Genomic DNA, 22,081 nt, shown 5'->3' on the forward strand with positions numbered 1-22,081 from the left:
TAATCTAAATCCTGAACTCTGTATTAGATTATTATATTCTTAGAATGCATAGTGCCTTCTTGATTAACAGCATTACACAAGGACTGTACTTAGTTCTACCTTATTGGCACAATTTCCCTGTAACAATACTTTTAGTAGCTTTTTTTTTTGGCAAGGCAATGAAGTTAAGTGACTTGCCTAAAGTTCACACAGCTAGGTAATTTAAAGTTACTGAGGCCAGATTGAACTCAGTTTCTCCTGACTCCAGGGCTGTTGCTCTTTCCACTGTGCCTCATAGTTGCCCACTTTTTAATAGTTTTGCAGAGGTTCTAAGATGAAACTCTCTTACCAAAACCTACTCTATAGAAAATATTGTTTGTGTTGTTAGTCATTCTGATGTCTTTACTTGTAGGTCTGTTGAATTTAGGTGAGGCAGAGTTGCACAAAGTTGTTAGCTTCACTCTCTCTTCCAATCAGTAGTCCAGTAGCAGGACAAAAGTCAAGATGACGAATAGCGGGAATATGTCACCATCCTTTGGCTACATCAATTAGGAAACATTTCTAGTGTTGTTCATGTTAACTACAAAAGCAAGACAATTCTTATGTTGGAATTTTCATTCATCCTACTGGGGTTTGCAACATATAGGGGAATATTTTGATAAAGCCTTTGATTAAATTTTATGGCATGTGCTTTAGTGTTTTTCCAAAAGCAAGGATAGCAGTGAGTTGAGCCATTCTTAAATATATCCCCTAGTGATTAATATTTGCAAGGAAGATGTCCAGGACTAGGGGCTCAAATTTGTAACCCCCAAATAAAGTGCCTATGAGCATGGTGGAAAACTGTTTCTGCTTCATTGAGATAAATACCTTAGAAAAGGATGCTTTGCTATTCCATTTGTATCTGGTTTCTGTGAAGAAAGAAGATGAAAGCTATTTAGTACCACAATTAAAAAATTTATTTGGAATTTAGCATACCCAAAAAAGGGACATTCTGGAATACAAAATAGAAAAATATTTTATATGTGAAACTAAATGTCTATTATGTATAGCTTGCTTTAAAAAAAATACTTAGTTTCAGAACTGTCTGAAACTTGCCTTTTCTTTCTGAACTTTCTGTTCTGGTCTATGTATTTTGAAGGTACTTCAATGACATCCTTTTTTTCTCTTTGGGCCACTAACACTAGTAACCTTTACTAGGGGAAAAGGAAAAAACATAATCCTTCTAACAAGTATAGCTAAACAAAACAAACCCACACATTTTCCACACCTAAAAAAAAGTTTGTCTCATTCAAGCATAATCATTTAAGAGTAAAAATGAAAGCATTTTGTTTTCCTTAAATTTAAAGCAAATAAATATACAACCATGGAAGAATATATATATATCCTTTTTTATTAAAGCACCAACATTAATAGAAAGATCTATTTATAATTTTAAATAAAAACAATTGACACACACAGAACAGTTTGCAGAGTGAATTATACAACAGTACCCTCACAATAAACCTTCCAAGTAAGTACTGGAGACACTGGTCCAATTTTAGAAATAATTTTTCAGACTAGTTCACTAAAGTGATGTTTCCAAAGCTGCATATGTCAGAGGTAGAATTTGAGCCCAAGTCTCTGATTCAAAATTTCTGTGGCCACTCATATCAGTTAAAACAACTGATTTTTTTCAATAGGTACAGGGTATAATTTTGTTTCTATAACAACAGGGGATGAGGTTACTTTTCCTTCCATAGTTTCCAATGTAGATTTAATTCTAAGTGAGCTGTAGAATTTGGGGACAATTGTTCTATTCATCATGAATGCTTTATTATTTTCTGTATGGACTCTTCTAGTACAGAAAAGATTTGGTAATTTCAGTTGTATATTGAAATTTTGAAAAAGATCTTCATCAAAATAAAAATTAACAGAAACAATGGCAGTTTTTTAAGAGGGTACAGAGCTCAATAGGACAACTAGCTACTGTAGAAGTTGAAATGACTGAGGCTCAGAAATAAGTTTGAGGAGTTAGGAAGTAGAAGTTAGAGCTAAATTTCCTATTTTTAAAAATCTACAGGACAGAGAGGATTTGTGTTAATCTCACAATAGGTACTGTGAACAGTTTCAAGTCTTTATTCCTAAAAGGACCTGGATTTGAAACCCAGCTTTGTAAATTGTCTCTGCGCAATTTGCTTCACTTCTCTGGACCCAAATTTCTTTATCTATATAAAACAGGGATTGTGTATCAATATAATGGAACATTATGGAAGTGACTGAAGAAATCAAAGCAAATAAGATTGATATGAAATGATATAGGGTGAATAATGTAAAATCAAGAGAATATGAAGGATGACTATTAAAATAAGTGATGAATTAAATAATTTTGGTTCCAGAGATTAGAGCATGCATCATATTCTTAATTTTCAGTTTTTCTCTCTTTATACACATGTGTATATACATACACACACATATATATACATACATATCATAAAGCAATTTTGAGGACACTTATTCCCTAATCTCAGCTTTTGGTCTCTCCAGCTTCTCAAATTTTAGTAAGGTTTAGATGCTTGTATTTATGTATAATACCTTGTAAAGTATAGGAAGGATAGGATAGCCCAAGAGAGAGGAGCCTATGAGTTTTGCTTGTTTGGTTTCATGGTTTGATGTGACAGAAGGGCAGAAAAGGAGGGGGTGAACTTGGGAAGGGCATGACTTCCTGGAAATTCCTCAGCCATTCTCATCATCTAAGATTTTTTCTTCCCCAGGATCTACATATAATTTCCATGAGATGTGAAAGATGGGTAAAAGGTTAAGGGTAAAGGGTAAAAGGTTAAGGGTGCCCTTAACAAAGAGGTCCTGTTTAGCTGCAAATATGTAGACTAGGGGCGCTACAGTCTAAATTTCAAAGAACAGCAAGATGAGAACAGGTTTTCTTAAATGAGAAATGCAAAAAAAAATAGAAGAATTAATAGAATGTAAATCATACATCAAGGGAAAGTTTCATGCAAAATGGGTTTTCTTAAATGAGAAATGCAAAAAAAAATAGAATTAATAGAATGTAAATCATATCAAGGGAAAGTTTCATGCAAAATGGGCATGATAAAAAAACAAAAATGACAGGAAAACAGAAATAGAAGAGTAAGAAGAGATGGCAAGGATATCCAAAGAACTATATAAGAAAGATCTTAATATCTCTGATAATCAAGATGTGGTTACTGAGTCAGACTTCCTAGAAAAGACAAGTGAACCTTGGGAAGCACTTTGAACTACAGCTAGTGGAAGTGATGGAATTCCAGAATTAAAATTCTGAATGATGATGCTGTTAAAGTGCTACATTCAAATCAAATTTTGAAAACTTACCAGTGGCCACTAGATTGGAAAACATCAGTTTATGTCCCAGTCCTAAAGTAGGAATGGTCAAATTATTAAACAAATGCAGTCATTTCACACATCAGGTGTATTATGCTTAAGATTCAGCATGGTAAGCTTCAGCAACTGTGAACCAAGAATTCCTAGAATAGTATGTTGGTTTTCTGAAGGGGCAAAGGAACTATAGACAAAATTGCCAAAATTTGCGAATTAAGGAGAAAGCAAGGAAGTTCCAGAAAAACAGTTACTTCAGTTTAATTATACCAAAGCCTTTGACTTTATGGATTATAACAAAATATGGCAAGGTCTCAAAGACTTAGGAATAATACCAGATCATTTTGTTTCTTGAGGAACTTATATCTAGATCAGAAAGCATTAGTTAAAACCAAACATGATGAATAGAGCACTGGACTGGAGTAAGGAGGACCCAAGTTCAAATTTGGCTTCAGATATTTAATAATTACCTAGCTGTGTGACCCTGGGCAAGTCACTTAAACCTATTGCCTAAAATAAAAAAAAAAGGAAAATAAAACATGAAAAAATTGACTGGTTTAAGGTTGGAAAAGGAGCAAGACAATGGTGTATTGTCACTTTATTTAACTTCTATGCAGAATATATCATGTAAAATGCCAGACTTAATGAAGCAAAAGTCAGAATTAGAAGTTTCCAGGAGAAATATCAGCAATCTCAAATATGCAGATGATAACATTGATGACAGAAAGTAATGAGGAATTAAGAAGTTTATTGATAAGGGTGAAAGAAGAGAGTGTAGAAGCTGACAGCAGGGTCAGATTTTATATTCTTGAGCTCAAAGCTCATAGCTGATGGTGACTGTAATCATGAAATTTAAAGATTTTTTTTTTTTAGGTTTTTGCAAGGCAAACGGGGTTAAGTGGCTTGCCCAAAGCCACACAGCTAGGTAATTATTAACTGTCTGAGGCCAGATTTGAACCCAGGTACTCCTGACTCTGTGGGGGGGGGGAGGGGAGGGGGGAGGGAGAGAAGGGAGAGTGAGGTAAAAGTGTAAAATTCAAAACCTTACCAAAAAATGATGGGTAGGAACTATTATTGTATATAATTGGGGAAAAAAATAAAATACATAAAAAATAAATGAGGAAATAGAAGATTTTAGAAAGACTTACATGACATGAATTGATGCAGTAATGATTTTGAGGACATTTTATAAATGAATGAATAATGAAATCAGGAGAACCAAGAGTATAACATATAACAACATTATAAACAGTTTTAAGAACTCTGATTCCAGAGAACTGACAATGAAACATGCTATCTATTAGAGGTGATGAATTTGTGGTTTGGAATGAGACATATATTTTTGTGTATAATTATTGGTGGAAACTTTTGCTTGACCATGCATATTTTTTATAAGAAATCTACTTTTCCCCTTTTCATCTCCTTTTCTTCACGGTGTGAAATTAGTTTTCTGTTAATTTTTAAAAAATGAGTGAGGGAGGGGCAGCTAGGTGACACAGTGGATAGAGCACTGGCCCTGGATTCAGGAGTACCTGAGTTCAAATCTGAACTCAGACACTTAAAATTACTTAGCTGTGTGGCCTTGGGCAAGTCACTTAACCCCACTGTCTTATATAAAATTAAAAAAAAAGAGTGCATTGAGGTGGTGCAATGGATAGAGCACTGGCTTTGGAGTCAGGAGGACTTGGGCAAGTCACTTAACCCCACTGTCTTAAATAAATAAATAAAATAAATAAAAAAATGAGCGAGGAAGAAGTGCTGTAGATATGAAATGTTGCTCTAACCTTTAGTTAAGGTAACAATTAACAGTTTTACTTAACTTTTATTTTGTTAGACCAAACCACTCAAGAAGGAGTAATCTGTAAATATTTGTAAAATAAAATAGAAGAAAATGTCAAAAAAAGAGAGAAACAGATATGGATGCACAGGAGACTCACCAACCAACTTAGATTTTCAAAAGTAATTCATAGAAGATGGAAACAAGGCCAGTAAAGAGGACTTTTATATTCATAAAAGTCTTATAAAAATGCAGTTAAGAGTTCTAAAACTCAGAATGAGTTGAGGCTGGTGATAGAAGCTAAGGACAATAAAAGGTTTTTTATTTTTAAAAATTATATTGGCAGAAGAGGATAAAAGAAGAGGAAAAAAGGAAATTCATAAGAGGGGACAGGAAAATAACTGACCACAAAAGAAAAGGTCTAACTGCTTGTTCTAATCTTTCTTTCTCTTTCAAAAATGACCTTTGTATTGGGAATGACAACAGAAATGATTAATAGGTATTGATTGTCATTATCAGCTGAGAAATTCTTAAAACACTGAGATTGTAAGAAAGCACTTCTTTCATATTCTTAGATTTTTTTTTGGCAAGGCAATGGAATTAAGTGACTTGTTCAAGGTCACACAGCTAGGCAATTATTAATTGTCTGAGGTCACATTTGAACTCAGGTCCTCCTGACTCCAGAGTGGGTGCTCTATCCACTGCACCACCTAGCTGCCCCTCTTATTCTTAATGAATTCAAGTTACTACATCCTCTGCTATCAAATGGCAGATATGATTGCTGATTCATTGCTAGTCACATATGAAAGATTATGGAACATAGAAGAAGTACCACAAGGTTGTTGAAGAGCAAATGTCCTGCTTTGCAAGAAAGGGAAGAGAATAAGTGAGTTTGACTTAGATCCCTGGAAAATTTTTTTTATTAAATAATGAATACCTAGAAAGGAAGCAGTGATTATTATAGAGACCTAGTATGGCTCCATCAAGAACAGATCATGCCAGAATAACCTCATTTTCTTTTTTTTTGGTAGGATTACTGAATCTGCTGAGGAAGGAAATGCCATGGAAATGCCATCTGGTTGACCTAGATTTTAGCAAGGCTTTTAATAAAGTATCTGATAGTCTTATGGAACATATTGAGAGATGTGGACAGGAGCAGTTAGGTGGCACAGTATAGAGCACCCACCCCTGGAGTCAGGAGGACCCGAGTTCAAATTCAACCTTAGACTAATAATTATCTAGCTGTGTGACCTTGGACAAGTCACCTAACCCCACGGCCTTGCAAAAACCAAAAAAAAAAAGAGCGTGAGATGTGGACTAGATATTACAGTTAGACAAGTGCAGAATGGGTTGAATGGCTGGACTTACAGAGAGTAGTGATTAATGGATCAATGTCAACTATGGAGTATTCCAAGGAATTATGCCAGATCTTGTGCTGTTTAGCACTTTTGATAATGATCTGGATACACATAGAGGCAGTGATGTAGAATGGATCCAGAGTTAGCCTCAGAGCCTAGGTTCAAGTTCTACTTTGATACATACTTATTGTGTTATAATTTAGGTAATAATTTTTGTGACAATAAAGATAATTTAAAAATATGATAACTGATGATAACATTAATATAGCCCTTACTTTTTTGCAAGTCACAACCTCTCAGTTCTTTAAGAGGGAATTTCTTCAAGGTAAAGGATAAAGGATAAAGACATATATGTTAATTCATAAATTTCTTTAGATCGCACAGCAGGGAGATAGCCAAGTCAGGATCTCTAAAGTTCTTGACAGTCTGGAGGTAGAATCATTACGTGCAGGCTGTGTTACATTGGAGAATCCTTTTGAGTATAGATTGGACTAAATAGCTGTAGAAATCTCTTCCAAAACACGCGTGTGCACACATGCACACACAGCTTCTCCATGTGTGTGTGTGTGTGTGTGTGCGCACGCAAGAGAGAGAGAGAGAGAGAGAGATGGACAGACACACAGATAGACAGACTATATGATGCTTAAGCTGCCTTCTGGCTCAAACATGAAGGTTGTTTATGTTTTTCTAATTATTTGGTAGTGGGGAGTATAGGTTTAGCTTGTATTCAAGCTTTTTAGAGGCCAAATTCCTGTGAAGAGACAGATGGATGGATTATTTTAATAGCTTCCTATTTGGTATCTTGGTGGCTAGATTTTCTTCTTCAATGCATCCTTTACACACTGCCAAAAGAATCATCCCATGGTATAAATCTGTCCAATTGATATTTCCCTACTTCAAATTCTTGAAATGAAAATGAAATATGAACACTAAAAAAGTATACAGATTTAATTCTTAAGGCACAAGTCATTTTCTGACTTAATAATCTTTAGTAATTATTTATTATCTTTATAATATACAGCCTTCTCATTAAAAATGAAATTAATATTTAAAGTTCTTCATATTTTATTCTTGATAACTTAAGTGCCAAACTAAAGCTATCAAGTGATCTTCTTGGGGGGGGTGGCATGGGGTTTCAAAGGGTTACTCCAACTGTAAACCTCAGTGGTATCCTGGCAACTTTTCTCCCATGGGAATTAATGTTCAGGCTCTTCAACTTTCCCATTTCCAACAAAGGGTTCTTTTTATGACATTTAGAGCTAATTATAGTCCTGCTTTAATAAAAAAAAGATCAATTAAAAAGGGCACTCAATGAAATGAAGTGATTGGTCTAGATAATCTATAAGGTCTTTTAAATTCTAATTATGTGTCTGTGTTAATATGTATGTGCATATACACTTAAAAAATCAATTTTATTTTATTTTCAGGTCCAAACTCTCTCCCTTCCACCAATGAAGCTACAAAAATAAAACTCATCCAAAATGTATAGCCAAGCAAAACAAATTTCTGCATTTTACACATAAATGTGTATATATACATATGCACCTATCTGTGTGTATGTATGGAGGTGTGTGTGTGTGTGTATGTGCGTGTGCATGTATGTAAAGTCCCAAAATTACTTTTTTGCCTTTTTCTAATCACATACTTACTCAGGATTCTTCATGTTATTCACATAAGTGTCCAGGAGATGGCAGTGTTGTCCCATCACATAGCACTCTCAAACTTTATTTGGGGAGAGGTTACATTAGTGTCTCCAATATCATGTAAATCACTTAACTTGGAGCTTCCTATGATATGGTACAACTAACTTAAGTGAAAGAAATCATCACTTCCTTAGATTTTGGAATGGCAGGTTTTTCCTTCTCTTTCTTTAGATTGAATCCAATAAAATGAAAGCAAGTTTAAATGAGTCCGAATGTTAATTAACTCTTCCATTATAAGCATGTATATCAATGAATTAACATGAAAACTGAGGTCAGTAACTTTTTATAACTGTACCCATCCAGGTACACCGACAATGTCTTTCTTACCCCAAAATGGGGCAGAGACTGGAGATGTTATCTAAGAGCAATTCTACAAACAGGATCTTGGATTATTCCTTTTTTCTGAAATCTGAGTGGATAAGTTGGATTTGGAATATAGTAATTCAGAGACATCTGGGAAATGTTTTAACCAAAGGTCCAATGCATCTGTTTATTCATTCAAAAATATATTGTAAACTTTTGTATCTTTTCTTCTTCTCTGGCTTAGACTGATCTCTAAGACAATTGAAATTAGTTTCCTATTTGGTATCTTAGGAAAGACCCTCTTCAATCAATGCTTCATACAGTTGCCAAAATAATCAGTTAATATTCACCTATTCATAATTCCTGCATGAAACATATAAATGAATACTAAAAAAGTATATTGATTCCTAAGGCACCTGTCATTCTCCTACTTAAAAATACAGAATTCTCATCAAAACAAAAACTAATGTTTAAAGCTGTTCACAATTTAGCTACAATTTTATATAGTACAGATATTTCATATTACTTTTCATGTACTCTATATTCCAGCCAAATTGGCCTACTACATTCCATTTTTCATCTTTGTTTCTACATAGCTGTCATCCCCACTTCCAATGTCTGAGATCCTTTTCACCTCAGTCTCTTAGATATCAACAAACATTTGCTAAGTGAACATAATGCATCAAACAACATGCTAAGGACTCAAAAGGCAATAGTCCTTGCCCTCAAGAAGTTCATAGAGGAAAGAAAACATAAGCCCCTAATAATATACAAATAAAACAGGCAGGATAAGTCTGAGGTAACCTCAAATGGAAGGCACTGGCAGTAAGGAGTACTTTTCTTCAGGGTTCAGGCTCAAGTGTTATCTCCTACAGAAACCTTTCCTGATTCTCTCATTTGCTAATTCTCTTTCTTTTTTCCTCAAATTATCTTTTATTTAATGATGTTTGTCCTTCATATTCAAAGAAGACTATGACTTAGGGAGGTGATGCCATGACAAGCATATGAATTGGATTTGAATGAAGTGTCACTGTTAAGTCACCTCACTTTCTCTTCTGGAACCATCTGGGTCCTGTGGCCAGATATGGATTAGGATGCCTGGAGATGATTCTGGATCCAAGGCAGTCAAGATTAATGACATGCCCAAGGTCACAGAGCGAGTCAATGTCTGAGATCAGATTTTGAATTCAGGTCCTCCTGACTTCAGGGCTGGTGCTCTACCTGCTGGGTTCTCTAGCTGCCCAAATCTTATATTTAGTTATTGTTACCTTTGACACCTAATAGTTGTGAGATCATAGGCACTTAAACCCTTTTGAGCCCCGGTTTCCTCTTCTATAAAAGGGAAATAATATCTAATGTATAGTAACTTCAGGATTGCTGTGAGGATTAAATGAATAAATTGTAAAGCATTTGAACAAACTTTAAAATATTACATCAATGTCAGCAATTATTATGCTTCCTACATTTTGCATCTTGCCGACATGGGTCATTCTTTTTTGTCTCTGAATCCTCAGTGCAAAATTATATGGTTAAAATGTTTGCTGAACTGAATACAAAAGCAAGGTACAAGTTCAGAGGAGGGAGATTGCTGATATCACGTTTAGTGGGAAGAATCAAAGAAGGCAGGAGTTTTAGCTCTCATCTCATCAGATGAGAGGTGAGCAAAAGCTCAAAGATAGGGAATGCTCAGAATAATTTTACTTTGGCTACAGTCTAAAAAAAGCAGTGTGAAACAAGGTTGCGGAAGTGGATGGGAGCCAGCTTCCAAAGTTCCTAGAATGGCAATGCTAAGAAGATTACATTTTATTTAGTAGGCAGTAGGGAGCCACCAGAAAATAATGAGGTCCTAACTAGGGTAGTGATGATGGAGAGGCTGAATATAAGACATACTGACAATAAGTTGAGACATGAGAACTAGGATTTAGTTAGTTGGTATGGGAATTCCTAGCTAGCTGGCACAGTAGATAAAGCACTGGCTTTGGAATCAGGAGGACAGGAGTTTGAATCTAGCTTACTACCTGTGTGACCTTGGGTAAGTCACATAACCCCAAATTGTCTCACATCCGGGGCCATCTCCAGTCGTCCTGATTCACATCTGGCCACGGGACCCAGGTGAATCTAGAGGAGAAAGTGAGGCTGGTGACTTAGCATAACCCCCTCACTCAAATCCAATTCACATGCTCATCATGGTATCGCCTCCCTGAAAGCCATGACAACATTATCATTATTATCCTGATGGGGAACTCTCAAGTCATCACCACCTGTGACAATGTATATAAATGCTAAGGAGTTGTTTATGGAACAGATAGATTACAATGGCTTGTGTAGGATCTCATAACTTTAGGTTACAAGTGGCATCTGAACCTGGGTCTTTCTAACAAGCTCAGCTGTTATTTCCTTTAGTGATTCCTATATTTTTTTGGTTTTTGCAGGGCAATGGGGCTAAATGACTTGTCCAAGGTCATACAGCTAGGCAATTATTAAGTGTCTGAGGCTGGATTTGAACTCAGGTACTCCTGACACCAGGGTGAGTGCTCTATCCACAGCACCACCTAGCTGCCTTGATTCCTATATTTTTTTAATTCATTCTTCCAAAAGCAGGGAAGGGAAAGAAAAAGTACCTGTCTCACAGGGTTAATCAGGATCAAATCAGGATTAAAAAACCTTATTAAAGTTTAGATAACTGATAAACCAAATGAAGGAAGATGGAAGGTTCACAACACATCATACTTTCTACAAGTAACCTTATAGTTAAACCCTTAAATTCAGAAATGTCCTCAGATTAGAAGGAAGTTTGCTATTGTACCCTCAGATTTGAAAAGTTTATTCAAAGCCAAATCAAACTTTTAAAGAGCAAAGAGATTTCGAGAAGGTAGGTGGTTCAGGGCATGGCAAATTTTACATCATACCCAGTCCTTCAAATAAATAATGCATTTTATTTCCGTTTGTACTGCTCCCTACGAGGAACCGAATTCATTTTTTGGACGTCATTCAACTTAAAAAAAATATCTTAGGCAATTTCTTTACCCACATATTTACTTTAGGTTTAAAGAAAGTTCTTGCCTAGGCTGGAAGAGAAGGGACATTCATAGGCTTGATCCAGATGCTGATAGGACACTGAGGTTTTATTTAATCATCTCCATTTTTCTTGCATGGGTTGGTGTGCTTCTTGTTAGGGAGCTTGCTGGCCCCTCACATATTCTAAGGGGCTTATCAGATGTTGCTGGATTAAAATTATTCCTTCAGTAGCTCAGAGATCAACATATTCACTAATCTCCCCATCATTAAGAACTAACATATAACAAAACATAATTTGTCAGAAAACAACTGAAAAATAGGCTCAGGTGGCAGAGGGGTTAGGGATGAAAAGCAAAAAAAAAAAAAAAAAAAGTCCTCTGAGTAGCCAAAAAAGAAACTGTACAAGTTCCAGAAGTCTTGTGTTCAGTTATCTGGAAAATTGAGTTATTTTGAAAATCTTATTTCCTATATCAGGTACTATTATTATAATCTCTCCTATACATCACTCTTATATTCTGCCAGGGATTGGTGGAATTTCACAGAACTTGAGAGCTGAAAGGGCCTTAAGTGACCATCTTTAGAGGTAGCTAGGTGGCACAGTGAACAGCCTCTGACACTTACTAACTGTGTGACCCTTGGCAAGTCATTTTACCTCTGCCTCAGTTTTCTCAAGTGTAAAATAGGAATAATAATAGTACCTGTCTCACAGGGTTATCAGGATCAAATGAGATAATTTTTGTAATATCCTAAGCACAGTTGGCTTGTAGTAAAGTATTTTATAAGTCTTTAATTCCATTCCCCTGTTTAGTCCAAACTAGACATGAAAAGAATCCCCACCATCACATTTGGAGAAGTGCTTATTCCAGCTTCTATTCAAAGACCTCCATGGAGGTGGAAGCACCAGGTCTTAATGCTGCCCATTCCGCTTTAGGACAGTTCTGATTCCATCTTCTCCTCTTTATTTGACACTCTGAAGTGAAACCAAACAAATCTCAAATCCCTCTTTTCTAGGATAACTCTTCAAATACTTGAAGAGAGTTATTACTTCCTTTTTTTTTTTTAGTTTTTTTTTTTTGTAAGGCAAACGGGGTTAAGTGGCTTACCCAAGGCCACACAGCTAGGTAATTATTAAGTGTCTGAGACCGGATTTGAACCCAGGTACTCCTGACTCCGGGCCAGTGCTTGATCCACTACGCCACCTAGGCACCCCAAGTTATCACTTTCTTTCTACAGCTCCCAAGTCTTGTTTTCTTTGGACCAAGTTTCTGTGATTTCTCCAACCAATCCCTGTGGGTTTAAAGTCCTTTACCTTCTTGGTTACCTTCCTTTAGACATTCTCCCGATGATCAATTCCCTTCTTAAATTGTGGCACCAAAAATGATATCATTAGTATGGATATTCCCTCCAATAAGATACCTTCATCTTCCTCCCTACCCATTCCTTCACCCCTTTCAGCTTTGTTTTGTTTTTTATTTTCCTTTATTACAACGTAATCTCTTGAAGGGTAAATGTTGCCAATTTTTTTTGGGGGGGGTGGCGTTTGCATTTATATTCTCAGCACTTAGCCTAGTAAACACGTAATAAACTCCTTTTCCTTCCTTTCTTCTATAACCGTGCTACATCACTGGGTCTCCTTAAACTAATAAATAATAATAACACTTTGCATTTATGGAGTGTCTTTCATCTGGGCAATCTCAAAATTCTTCATGCACATTCTCACAAAATCCCTGTCAGAAGGGTATCATTATATCTAAGTCTCTAGGCAAGCCTGCAGGAAGACCTGGTGATTTGCCCATATCTGTGTAGTCAGTCCCTGGAAACCATTTTTATGTTTAATGCCAATCTGAAGTTACTAGTACATATAGAAAGTCTTATGTCTCACACCCCAAGGAGCTCAATGATAAAATAAATGTCCTATGTAACAAAAAATTTATAGCACTGCTTGAACAAAGTAGTGCTGGTTACTGATGGAAGAATGATGAAAAAAATTGATATATGAATGCAATGGAGTATTACTAATCTATAAGGAAATGATAAACACGAAGAATATGTTATAAGATGGGGAGGATTATATGAATTGATACAAAATGAAATAAACAGAACCAGGAAAACAATACAAACAATAACTACAATAATATGAGTGGAAAAAAACAACATAAACAAAACAAGGGCAATGGAAAGTAGTGATCCTAAAGAACAGATATGAGAAGATATTTCCCCTTTTCTATATTCACAGAAGTGGGCACCATAGTTATAGCTCTCTGCATACAATGTTGTATTTGGATAATATGTTTTTTAGTTTTCTTGAACACACTCTCTTTTTACTTTAAATTATAGGGATGGTTCTCTAGGAAAGGGAAGAATAGATTAGGATAAGCAGGTGATGTAAAAATATAAAAGTCTTATGTTTTCTTAACTTTAATAAGGTGTTGTTTTGAGGCAGTATTTGCTAGGCCTACACAAAAAGGTTAACTCAAACAAGTATTCTTTTTCACAGCATTAAGATGTGAACATTGATTAACTGTCACGTGCTGATTGTGTGCTTGTGACCAAGAGATACTTAAAAAAAAAAACCTCACAAGTCATTCATGGTCAAAGCAAACATGTCCTTTGAAATACTGACCTGTGGGAATGATGTCAGGATAATTTTTTAAAGGGAAAAAACCCACAAGAGGTACTGAAATGTCTATATAGGACCTGTATAAAGAGTAGTGACTAGTGAGTCAAAGGATCTGCACTTAATGCCTATCTCTGATGACACTGGACACATCACTTAAACTTCCTGAGTTCAGTTTCATTATGTGTAAAACAAGGGATTTAGACTAGAGGGTTCCTGGAGTCTCTTGCTGCTCCAGAGTTATGATCTCATAAACAAACCTTTTCTCATTTTCATTCATTTCACAATTACTAGAGGAAAATCAGTTACCTGCCTACTTCCTCCCCTTTGTTCTGCTTCTTCATTGATTCTTTTTTTTTTTAGGCAGATGGAGTTAAGTGGCTTGGCCAAGGCCACACAGCTAGGTAATTATTAAGTGTCTGAGACCAGATTTGAACCCAGGTACTCCTGACTCCAGGGCCGGTGCTTTATCCACTGCCTTCTTCATTGATTCTAATGTCCCTGGATTTTCCATGCCTTACACCCAATTGGAGTGGGAGAGGGGGAGGGGGGAGGGGGAGAGGGGGAGGGGGAGGGGGAGAGGGGGAGGGGGAGGGGGAGGGGGAGAGAGAGAGAGAGAGAGAGAGAGAGAGAGAGAGAGAAAGAATGAATTCTAAGAACTTTTGAGACTGAGTCAGATTTTTTTAGCCTTGGCAGCACCACTACCCTTAGGGCAGGTGACAATATTTTCCAGGTGAGCAGATTCAAGAACAAACATTCTACCATATGCAATGGAAAGAATGCTAGATTTGGACTTAGAAGACACTGGCTCTTCCACTTCTTAACTGTGTGACCCTGAGTAGGTCTCTTAATTCCTCTGGCCTCATACAAGGGGATTGGACTAAATGATTTCTTAGGCCTCTTCTAGCTCTAAAGTTCTGAATCCATTCTTGGTAGGAGAGACTTTTAATTCACTGAGGATTTGTTTTTGTGATTCCTTCCATGTTGCAGCATTTTCTCTTAAAATTAAGAATTTGGATTGTGCCTGTGTGTGCAGGGAGAAATAAATGTTAGATTTTTGGAGAATACAGGCTTTGAAAATTTCTAGAGAACTATAAACTGTAGGCTCCAGTGCTCAGACTAAATTCTGACCTATCTGTTTTTCCAATATCCTCAGTAGATCAATAGCCTGTGGCTTAGGAAGAGGGAGATAATTATCTTCTGTGCAAATAAATGTTAGAAGAACTTTTTTTTTTTTATTTTGGCATTTCATTCCTGTCCCTCCTCCCCACCTCCACAGAACTGAACATTTCCTCTCTCTAACTCTATCGGCTTTGGAAGACTGTTCTCCAGGTAATTTATGTTTTGTTTTCAGCTCTAATAAATGTTCCTGACTGTTAAATTCTGGATCAAACATATGAATGGCTCATTGTTCTACTTTGTATGATCTGTACTTTCCCTGCTTTCATTTCTTTAAACACATCCAATTCTTCCCTGGGCTTCCAGAGATAAAGATAGCTAGATCATGTGCCTCCTGCTGTCTTTGCCAGAGGCTGGTTATTATAAATTGGAGTAATTTCACCTGTTGAAGTTATTGCCTTTGGAGTAATTCTTGTTTTCTTTCTGTCTTTGCTGCTGCTGACCTATTTGTTGTTGACAGCTACATCCTTAGACTATCTCATTTGACTGGAGAACAATGAAATACTATATTAAGATTTACCTCTTGAACATGAATTTAATAAACGAATAAGAAACAAATGTATACTGATCCATAGATGATTATGTTTTACAAAAAAAATTTTCTAATGGATGAGTTTGGTTTTCTTTTTCAGTACAGGGAAAATCTAATTCTTTGCATCAAATACCCAAATCACTTTCTGCTTTAGTGATGGAAGTTAGCTCCAAGTAATTTTTATAACGGATGGAATAATTTAGCCATAATGGCACAGTATTTTTTATTTTAAATTTTTGAACACAATTATTGCTCTTTCCATGCCAGGGACAGATTAGTTAGTTTCATCCTTTTGCAGATAAAGAACAAGAGAAATAGAGTTAAGGTCCTTAGTAGTCCTTAAGGAACAGTTATTCAGACACCATAAAATCTTGGGAGTATTTCTTAGTCCTTCTTTAAAGGACTTCTTAGTCCTAGAGAGAAAAAAGGACTGACAGGTCATAGGAGCTATGAAGCAAGCAAAGGCAGAAGGAGCACAATGCTAGATTTTAAAAACTAAATGAGCATATTTTAAATGCCTCAAATTCTGCTTTTGATGTTACATAAGTATTATTTATGATAAAAAATGATGGCTTAATTTATATATCTATAAATTATGATTTATATAGTTTTCCTTGTTTGAGGCTCGGAATAGATACTATCATCCCTATTTTACAGATGAAGAAATTGAGACTCAAAAATTTAAGTGACTTGCTTGGAGAAACAGCACAGTTAATAAGTTAACTGAGGTGAGATTTGGTCCCAGGTCTTTCTAACTTTCAAGTCCAGTGTTCTATTTACTAGGTCATTCTGCCTTTTAGTTCCTTATGTTACAATGAAGGCCCAAGTCTTCACTTCTTTCAAGCTTTGCTAAGGACACACAAATGCTTTGTCCTGTCTCTAATTCCAGGTTTTGTCTCTAGACTAAAAGGACCCCATTTTTCCCTACCAAACCCTAAAATTCAACTGATAGTTACTTGAAACATGAATTAATTTCCCCATTAACTTCCAGATCAGAAAAACAATTTCTCAATTTACGAATACACACAGAAACAGCACTTTTTTTTGCCTGTTACTGGAAGAGGTAAATGAGTTTCATTAAAATATAAACATTAAAATGAAATAATATCTCTATAGTAAACAGTATTTTGACTTTATATAACTTATTAACTGTATTGCATAACCCTAGGCATTTATTGTGATTCATAGAAGTACAGAAATAGCACATCTACTAAAACGTAAGCCTCTTAAAAGATGCTATTGAAATTTTTTCCAAATGATGGATGTGCTACATAAAATTTAGTTGGGAGAGTTCTTTTTAATGATATCATGAAAAAAAGGTTTTCCTTTATCCTCAAATATCAGAAAATGTTTTAAAAGATGAGTGATCAAATGCAATACCAAAGTTAGCAAACAAAAAAAAAAACAACAAAAAAGGTAACACAAAACCTATTACTTCTAACATTCAACTTAATTCAGCAAACATCTACCAAGCAGCCTACATAAGGTAAAGTGCCAAATGTGAGGCTAAATACAAAATATAGCCTGGCTCTTAAGGAGAATATAAATGAACAGAGATGTAAATGCAAGATAATTTGAGGAGGGATAGAGTGCAATAAGAAATGGCTGATAGGAGAGAAGATCCATGGTGCTCCTTAAAGAAATCTAGGGACTTGAAGAGGCAGAGATAATGATGATGTGCATTCTAAGTCTTGGAGGTAGTGCTAAGTTCAAGGAACAATAAATAGGCCAATTTGACTGGAATATATCATGCCCATGGGGGAGCAATGGGAAATGAATCTGAAAATGTCAACTAAAGCCAAAGTGTGAAAGGTTTTAAAGGTCAAACTAAGAGTCTGTATTTTATTCTGAAGGAAAGAGAGAGCCACTGAAGATTCTTGAGGACAGAAGTGACAAAGTCAGGCTTTCACTTTAGGAAGATTATTTTGTTCAGTTTTGTGGAGGATGGATAAGAGGAGATACTGGAAACTGGGAGTCCAATTAAAAAAAGTGTTGCAATAGTACAAATGAAAGGCGATGGGGGTAAAGACTGACAGATTTGGGTGGGGGGGGAGGGAAGTTAAGATTGGGGGGAAATTGTAAAACTCAAATAATATCTTTAATAAAAATAAATTAAAAAAAAAAAGAAAGGTGATGAGGGCCAGAACTAAGGTGACTACTTTGTGAGTGGGGAGAAAGGAGTAAGTGGATACAGAATTAATAAGATTTGACAACTCAGCTATGATCATCTGAGGGAGAGGGAAGGGTCAAAGTTGACTCTGGGCTTGAGAACCCATAGCCTACTGGTCAGATTTAAGCCAACTTTCCATTAATAACATCATCAATGATAATAGTTAACATTTATATAGCACCTATTTATTATATACTAAGTACTTTATAAATAGCCTCTCAGTTGCTCCTCTCAACAATATCGTAAGGTAGGTGCAATATTATCCCCATTTTACAGACAAGGAAACTGAAGCAGAAAGAGGTTAGGTGACTTGCCCAGGGTCACACAGTTAGTAAGTTTCTGAGACTAGATTTGAACTCAAGTAACAGCTTAAAATCCCAATGAAAGACTAGAAAACTAAGTTTGGGAATTCAATTTCTTCAAAGATGATACTTGAAGCCAAGTGAGAGGGGAAGAGAGTACTAAGAGAGTATATGGTAGGACGGGGTGGGGGAGAATATTTTTTCTGCCAATGATCATTTGGATATTTATAACATCCATGGGCCATACAAAATTATCAACTTAAAAATTAGCTTGCTATATTTGGTTAAACATTTAATTAATTCACCCCTAAAAAGCTCCTAGGAAGTTTTTGGAATTTTGAGTCCTGCTTATGGTTTCCTTGGCAGTGCCAGAAAAAAGGAGCTTATGCAACAGGCCAGACGTTACCTCCTTGATGAAGGGAGACAAAAGAAAATCTACAGTGTCTACTCATTTTATTTTATTTTATTAGTGAGGCAATTGGCAATAAGTGACTTGGCCAGGGTCACACAGCTAGTAAATGACAAGTATCTGTGGCTACATTTGAACTCAGGTCCTCCTGACTCCAAGACCGGTTCTCTATCTACTGAGCCACCTAACTGCCCCATCTGTTCCTAATTAGTGGATAGGGGAAGAAGAAACTACACCTTAACTTTTCTCCCTTCCCTTCCCTTTCACCTCCACACCCTTCTTGGTTATATTACTTTGCAATGAAGTATATACTTCTTTTCCTTTTTAAAACTCCATTCAAAATACTTAAGACACAAAGAAGTAAAGGGGGTAAAAAAGGTGATATTAGATTTAGATATAAATCAATGAATATACAATCACTGACATATATATCTCTACACACCCATATTTATGCACACAATGTGCAGCTTAGAGTCAGGAAGACTATGTTCAAATCTTGCCTCAGATATTTATAAGCTATGTGTCCTTGAGCAAATAACTTAATCTTTCTCAGCTTCAGTTTCCTCATCTGTAAAATGGGTATAATAACACTTACCTCATAGGATTGTACTGAGGAGGAATGAGAATATACATAAACTGCTCTGCAAACTTCAAAACTCTATAGAAATGCTGACTAGTATATATTTTTCTAGTTATCGAACTCACTGAGATAAAAGAATTGTGGAAGAGATTTTTCTTAAACATCACTTTAAACAAGAAATAAAAATAAAATAAAAATTCTTGATTTTAAAATTAGATACCAGTATCTTTCTTAGCGGGATAGTCAATTGTTGCCTAGAATATTCTCCTCTCATGGAATCCCTTGCTCCTTTCAAGGTCAGCTCATAGGCCTCTTCTGAGGCCTCTTTCTGGTCCTCCCAGTTGCTAGTACCCTCCCTTACTGGAAATTACTTTTGTGTTTTGTATTTGTAGATAGTTTATATTTACTCACCTCAATACATATTTCTTCCCAATAAGGAAGCAGAGGTATGCTAGATACATAACTTTGATCTGAAACCATCCCAATCATGAGAAGTTATGTGGTAGAATCAAGAATTAGGTGTAAAGTCATGAAAAACTAGGCTCACCTGCCTCTAACACTTATGGGCTGTGTGACTATGGTCATATTAGCTCTAGGTTGCAATTTTCTCATCTGTGAAATGAAAGGTTGGGCTAAGAGGACCTCTACCTCTAAGATTTGGTTTAACTCTAGATTACAATATTTGAAGGCATGGAGAGAGAGAGAGAGAGAGAGAGAGAGAGAGAGAGAGAGAGAGAGAGAGAGGAAGAGGAGTTTGTCTACAGTAGGACTGTTGAATGAATATTTGCCTTCTGGTTGAGATTATTTTTTAATTTTAAAAAGTGCTTTTATGGGGAGGCTAGGTGGCGCAGTGGACAGAGCACCAGCCCTGGAGTCAGGAGTACCTGAGTTCAAATCTGGTCTCGGACATTTAATAATTACCTAGCTGTGTGGCCTTGGGCAAGCCACTTAACCCCATTTGCCTTGCAAAAAAAACCTAAAAAAAAATGCTTTTAGATTGAATAGCCACTATTCTTTGAAAGGAATATGTCTTTTCTAGCCCTAGCTTGAGTTTACTGCAAAATGTGGTAACTTTTAGAAAAGCTTTAACTTTATAAAATGCACTACAGAGGTTCTTTCATCACCTGAAGAAATATTTTTTATGCCCCAGGAAATATGAGGAGAGCAGTCCCAAATTTGACACCTGGTTATCAAATAGGACTAAAATAATTTCCTTTCCCCACTTCATACACACCCCCACGCTCCCCCCCAACCCAAAGGAGTAATAGTTTTGTTTTTTGTCAATAGAACCTGAATTTCAATTTAGATTCCTTTGTTTTTTTAAATTTTAAAATTATTTCTTTTCCCAAAAATTACAAGCAAAGATAGTTTTCAACAATCATTTTTGGTAATATTTTAAGTTTCACATTTTTTCCCCCTTCCTTTCTTCCTCTTTACCCTGATAGAGAAAAGTCTAATACGGGTTATAAATGCATAACTATGTGAAACATATCAATTTAGCTTCTTGATGAAATGAGTGTGAATGTATGTATACAGATATATAAATAATTGTTATGTAGCAATATAACAATATACCAGCTAAGTAGTGCTAGGCCTAGAGTTAGGAATACCTGATTCAAATCTGACCTCAGACACTTACTAGCTCCCTGAGCACGTCATTTAACCCTGTTTGCCTTGTTTCCTCATCTGTAAAAATGAATTAGAGAAGGAAATTGCAAACTATTCAAGGATCCCTGCTATGATAATTTCAAATGGTGTCAAGAAAAAGTCAGACATAATTGAAAATGACTAAACAAATCTGCCATTAATATTTTCTCCCTTAACAAATAACTTTTTAGTCAACTGCCATATGCATAATTGCATTCTCTTGGTTAAATGGGAAAGACCTACCTTTTTTTTTTTTTAGGTTTTTGCAAAGCAAATGGGGTTAAGTGGCCTGCCCAAGGCCACACAGCTAAGTAATTATTAAGTGTCTGAGGCTGGATTTGAACTCAGGTACTCCTGACTCCAGGGCTGGTGCTCTAGCCACCCTGAAAGACCTACTTTTAAAAAATTTTTAAGGGGCGTCTAGTTGGCACAGTGGATAGAGCACCAGCCCTGGAGTCAGGAGTACCTGAGTTCAAATCCGGCCTCAGACACTTAATAATTACCTAGCTTGTATGGTATTGGGCAAACCACTTAACCCCCATTGCCTTACAAAAAAAAAAAACCTAAAGAAATTTTTTTTTTAAATGTCTACTTTTGGGATAGCTAGGTGGTATAATGGATAGAGCACTGGCTCTGGAATCGGGGGACCTAAATTCAAATATGGATCCAGGTACTTAATAATTGCCTATCTGTGTGACCTTGGGCAAGTCACTTAACCCCATTGCCTTAAATAAATAAAATTCTTAAAAGTCCACTTTTAATACTACATTAAGTTCTTCTGAACACCTGCTTTTAAAGGTAGTTTTACACAGGATATAAATGTTTTTCACAGTTTACATTTACAGGACATTAATGTTCCAAAATATAATCTATTCATCTAAAAGAACACATAAAAGAGAAATATGTTCCTCAATGTGAATCCAAGAACTTGAACTTGCAGAGCCTAAAATGCATTCCAATATTGCTCACTGCTTGGGCATCTACTTCTTTGGTCAACAATCAAGGTTAATGCTAAATGAAGGACAACCTATTTAGGATAAGAACATTTAAAAGTGGGAAGGACTCTAGAGATTATTTAAATAGAACTCCCTCCATTTTTACAGATGAAGAAAATAAGGTCCAATCAGACTCCAATTTGTACAAGCATTAAGTAGCAGTC

General features: G+C 35.9%; 1 protein-coding gene across 2 annotated transcripts in view; it reads right to left on the reverse strand.

The window, feature by feature from the left end:
- Window positions 1–22,081, reverse strand: part of BAIAP2L1 (BAR/IMD domain containing adaptor protein 2 like 1) — a 131,724-nt gene that overhangs the window by 2,473 nt on the left and 107,170 nt on the right. The window contains exons 13-14 of one of the 2 annotated variants that reach the window (XM_074207114.1): window positions 3,325–3,366; window positions 847–887 (exon numbers count right to left, since the gene is read on the reverse strand). In XM_074207114.1, the coding sequence (XP_074063215.1) occupies window positions 3,349–3,366 (18 nt within the window). In that variant the 3' untranslated portion in view covers window positions 847–887; window positions 3,325–3,348. Of the gene's footprint in view, window positions 1–846; window positions 888–3,324; window positions 3,367–22,081 lie in introns of those variants that run through there. The other variant, XM_074207113.1, reaches the window with a different exon arrangement.

The sequence above is a fragment of the Macrotis lagotis genome, chromosome X (assembly GCF_037893015.1).
Source record: "Macrotis lagotis isolate mMagLag1 chromosome X, bilby.v1.9.chrom.fasta, whole genome shotgun sequence".
NCBI classification, from domain to species: domain Eukaryota; kingdom Metazoa; phylum Chordata; class Mammalia; order Peramelemorphia; family Peramelidae; genus Macrotis; species Macrotis lagotis.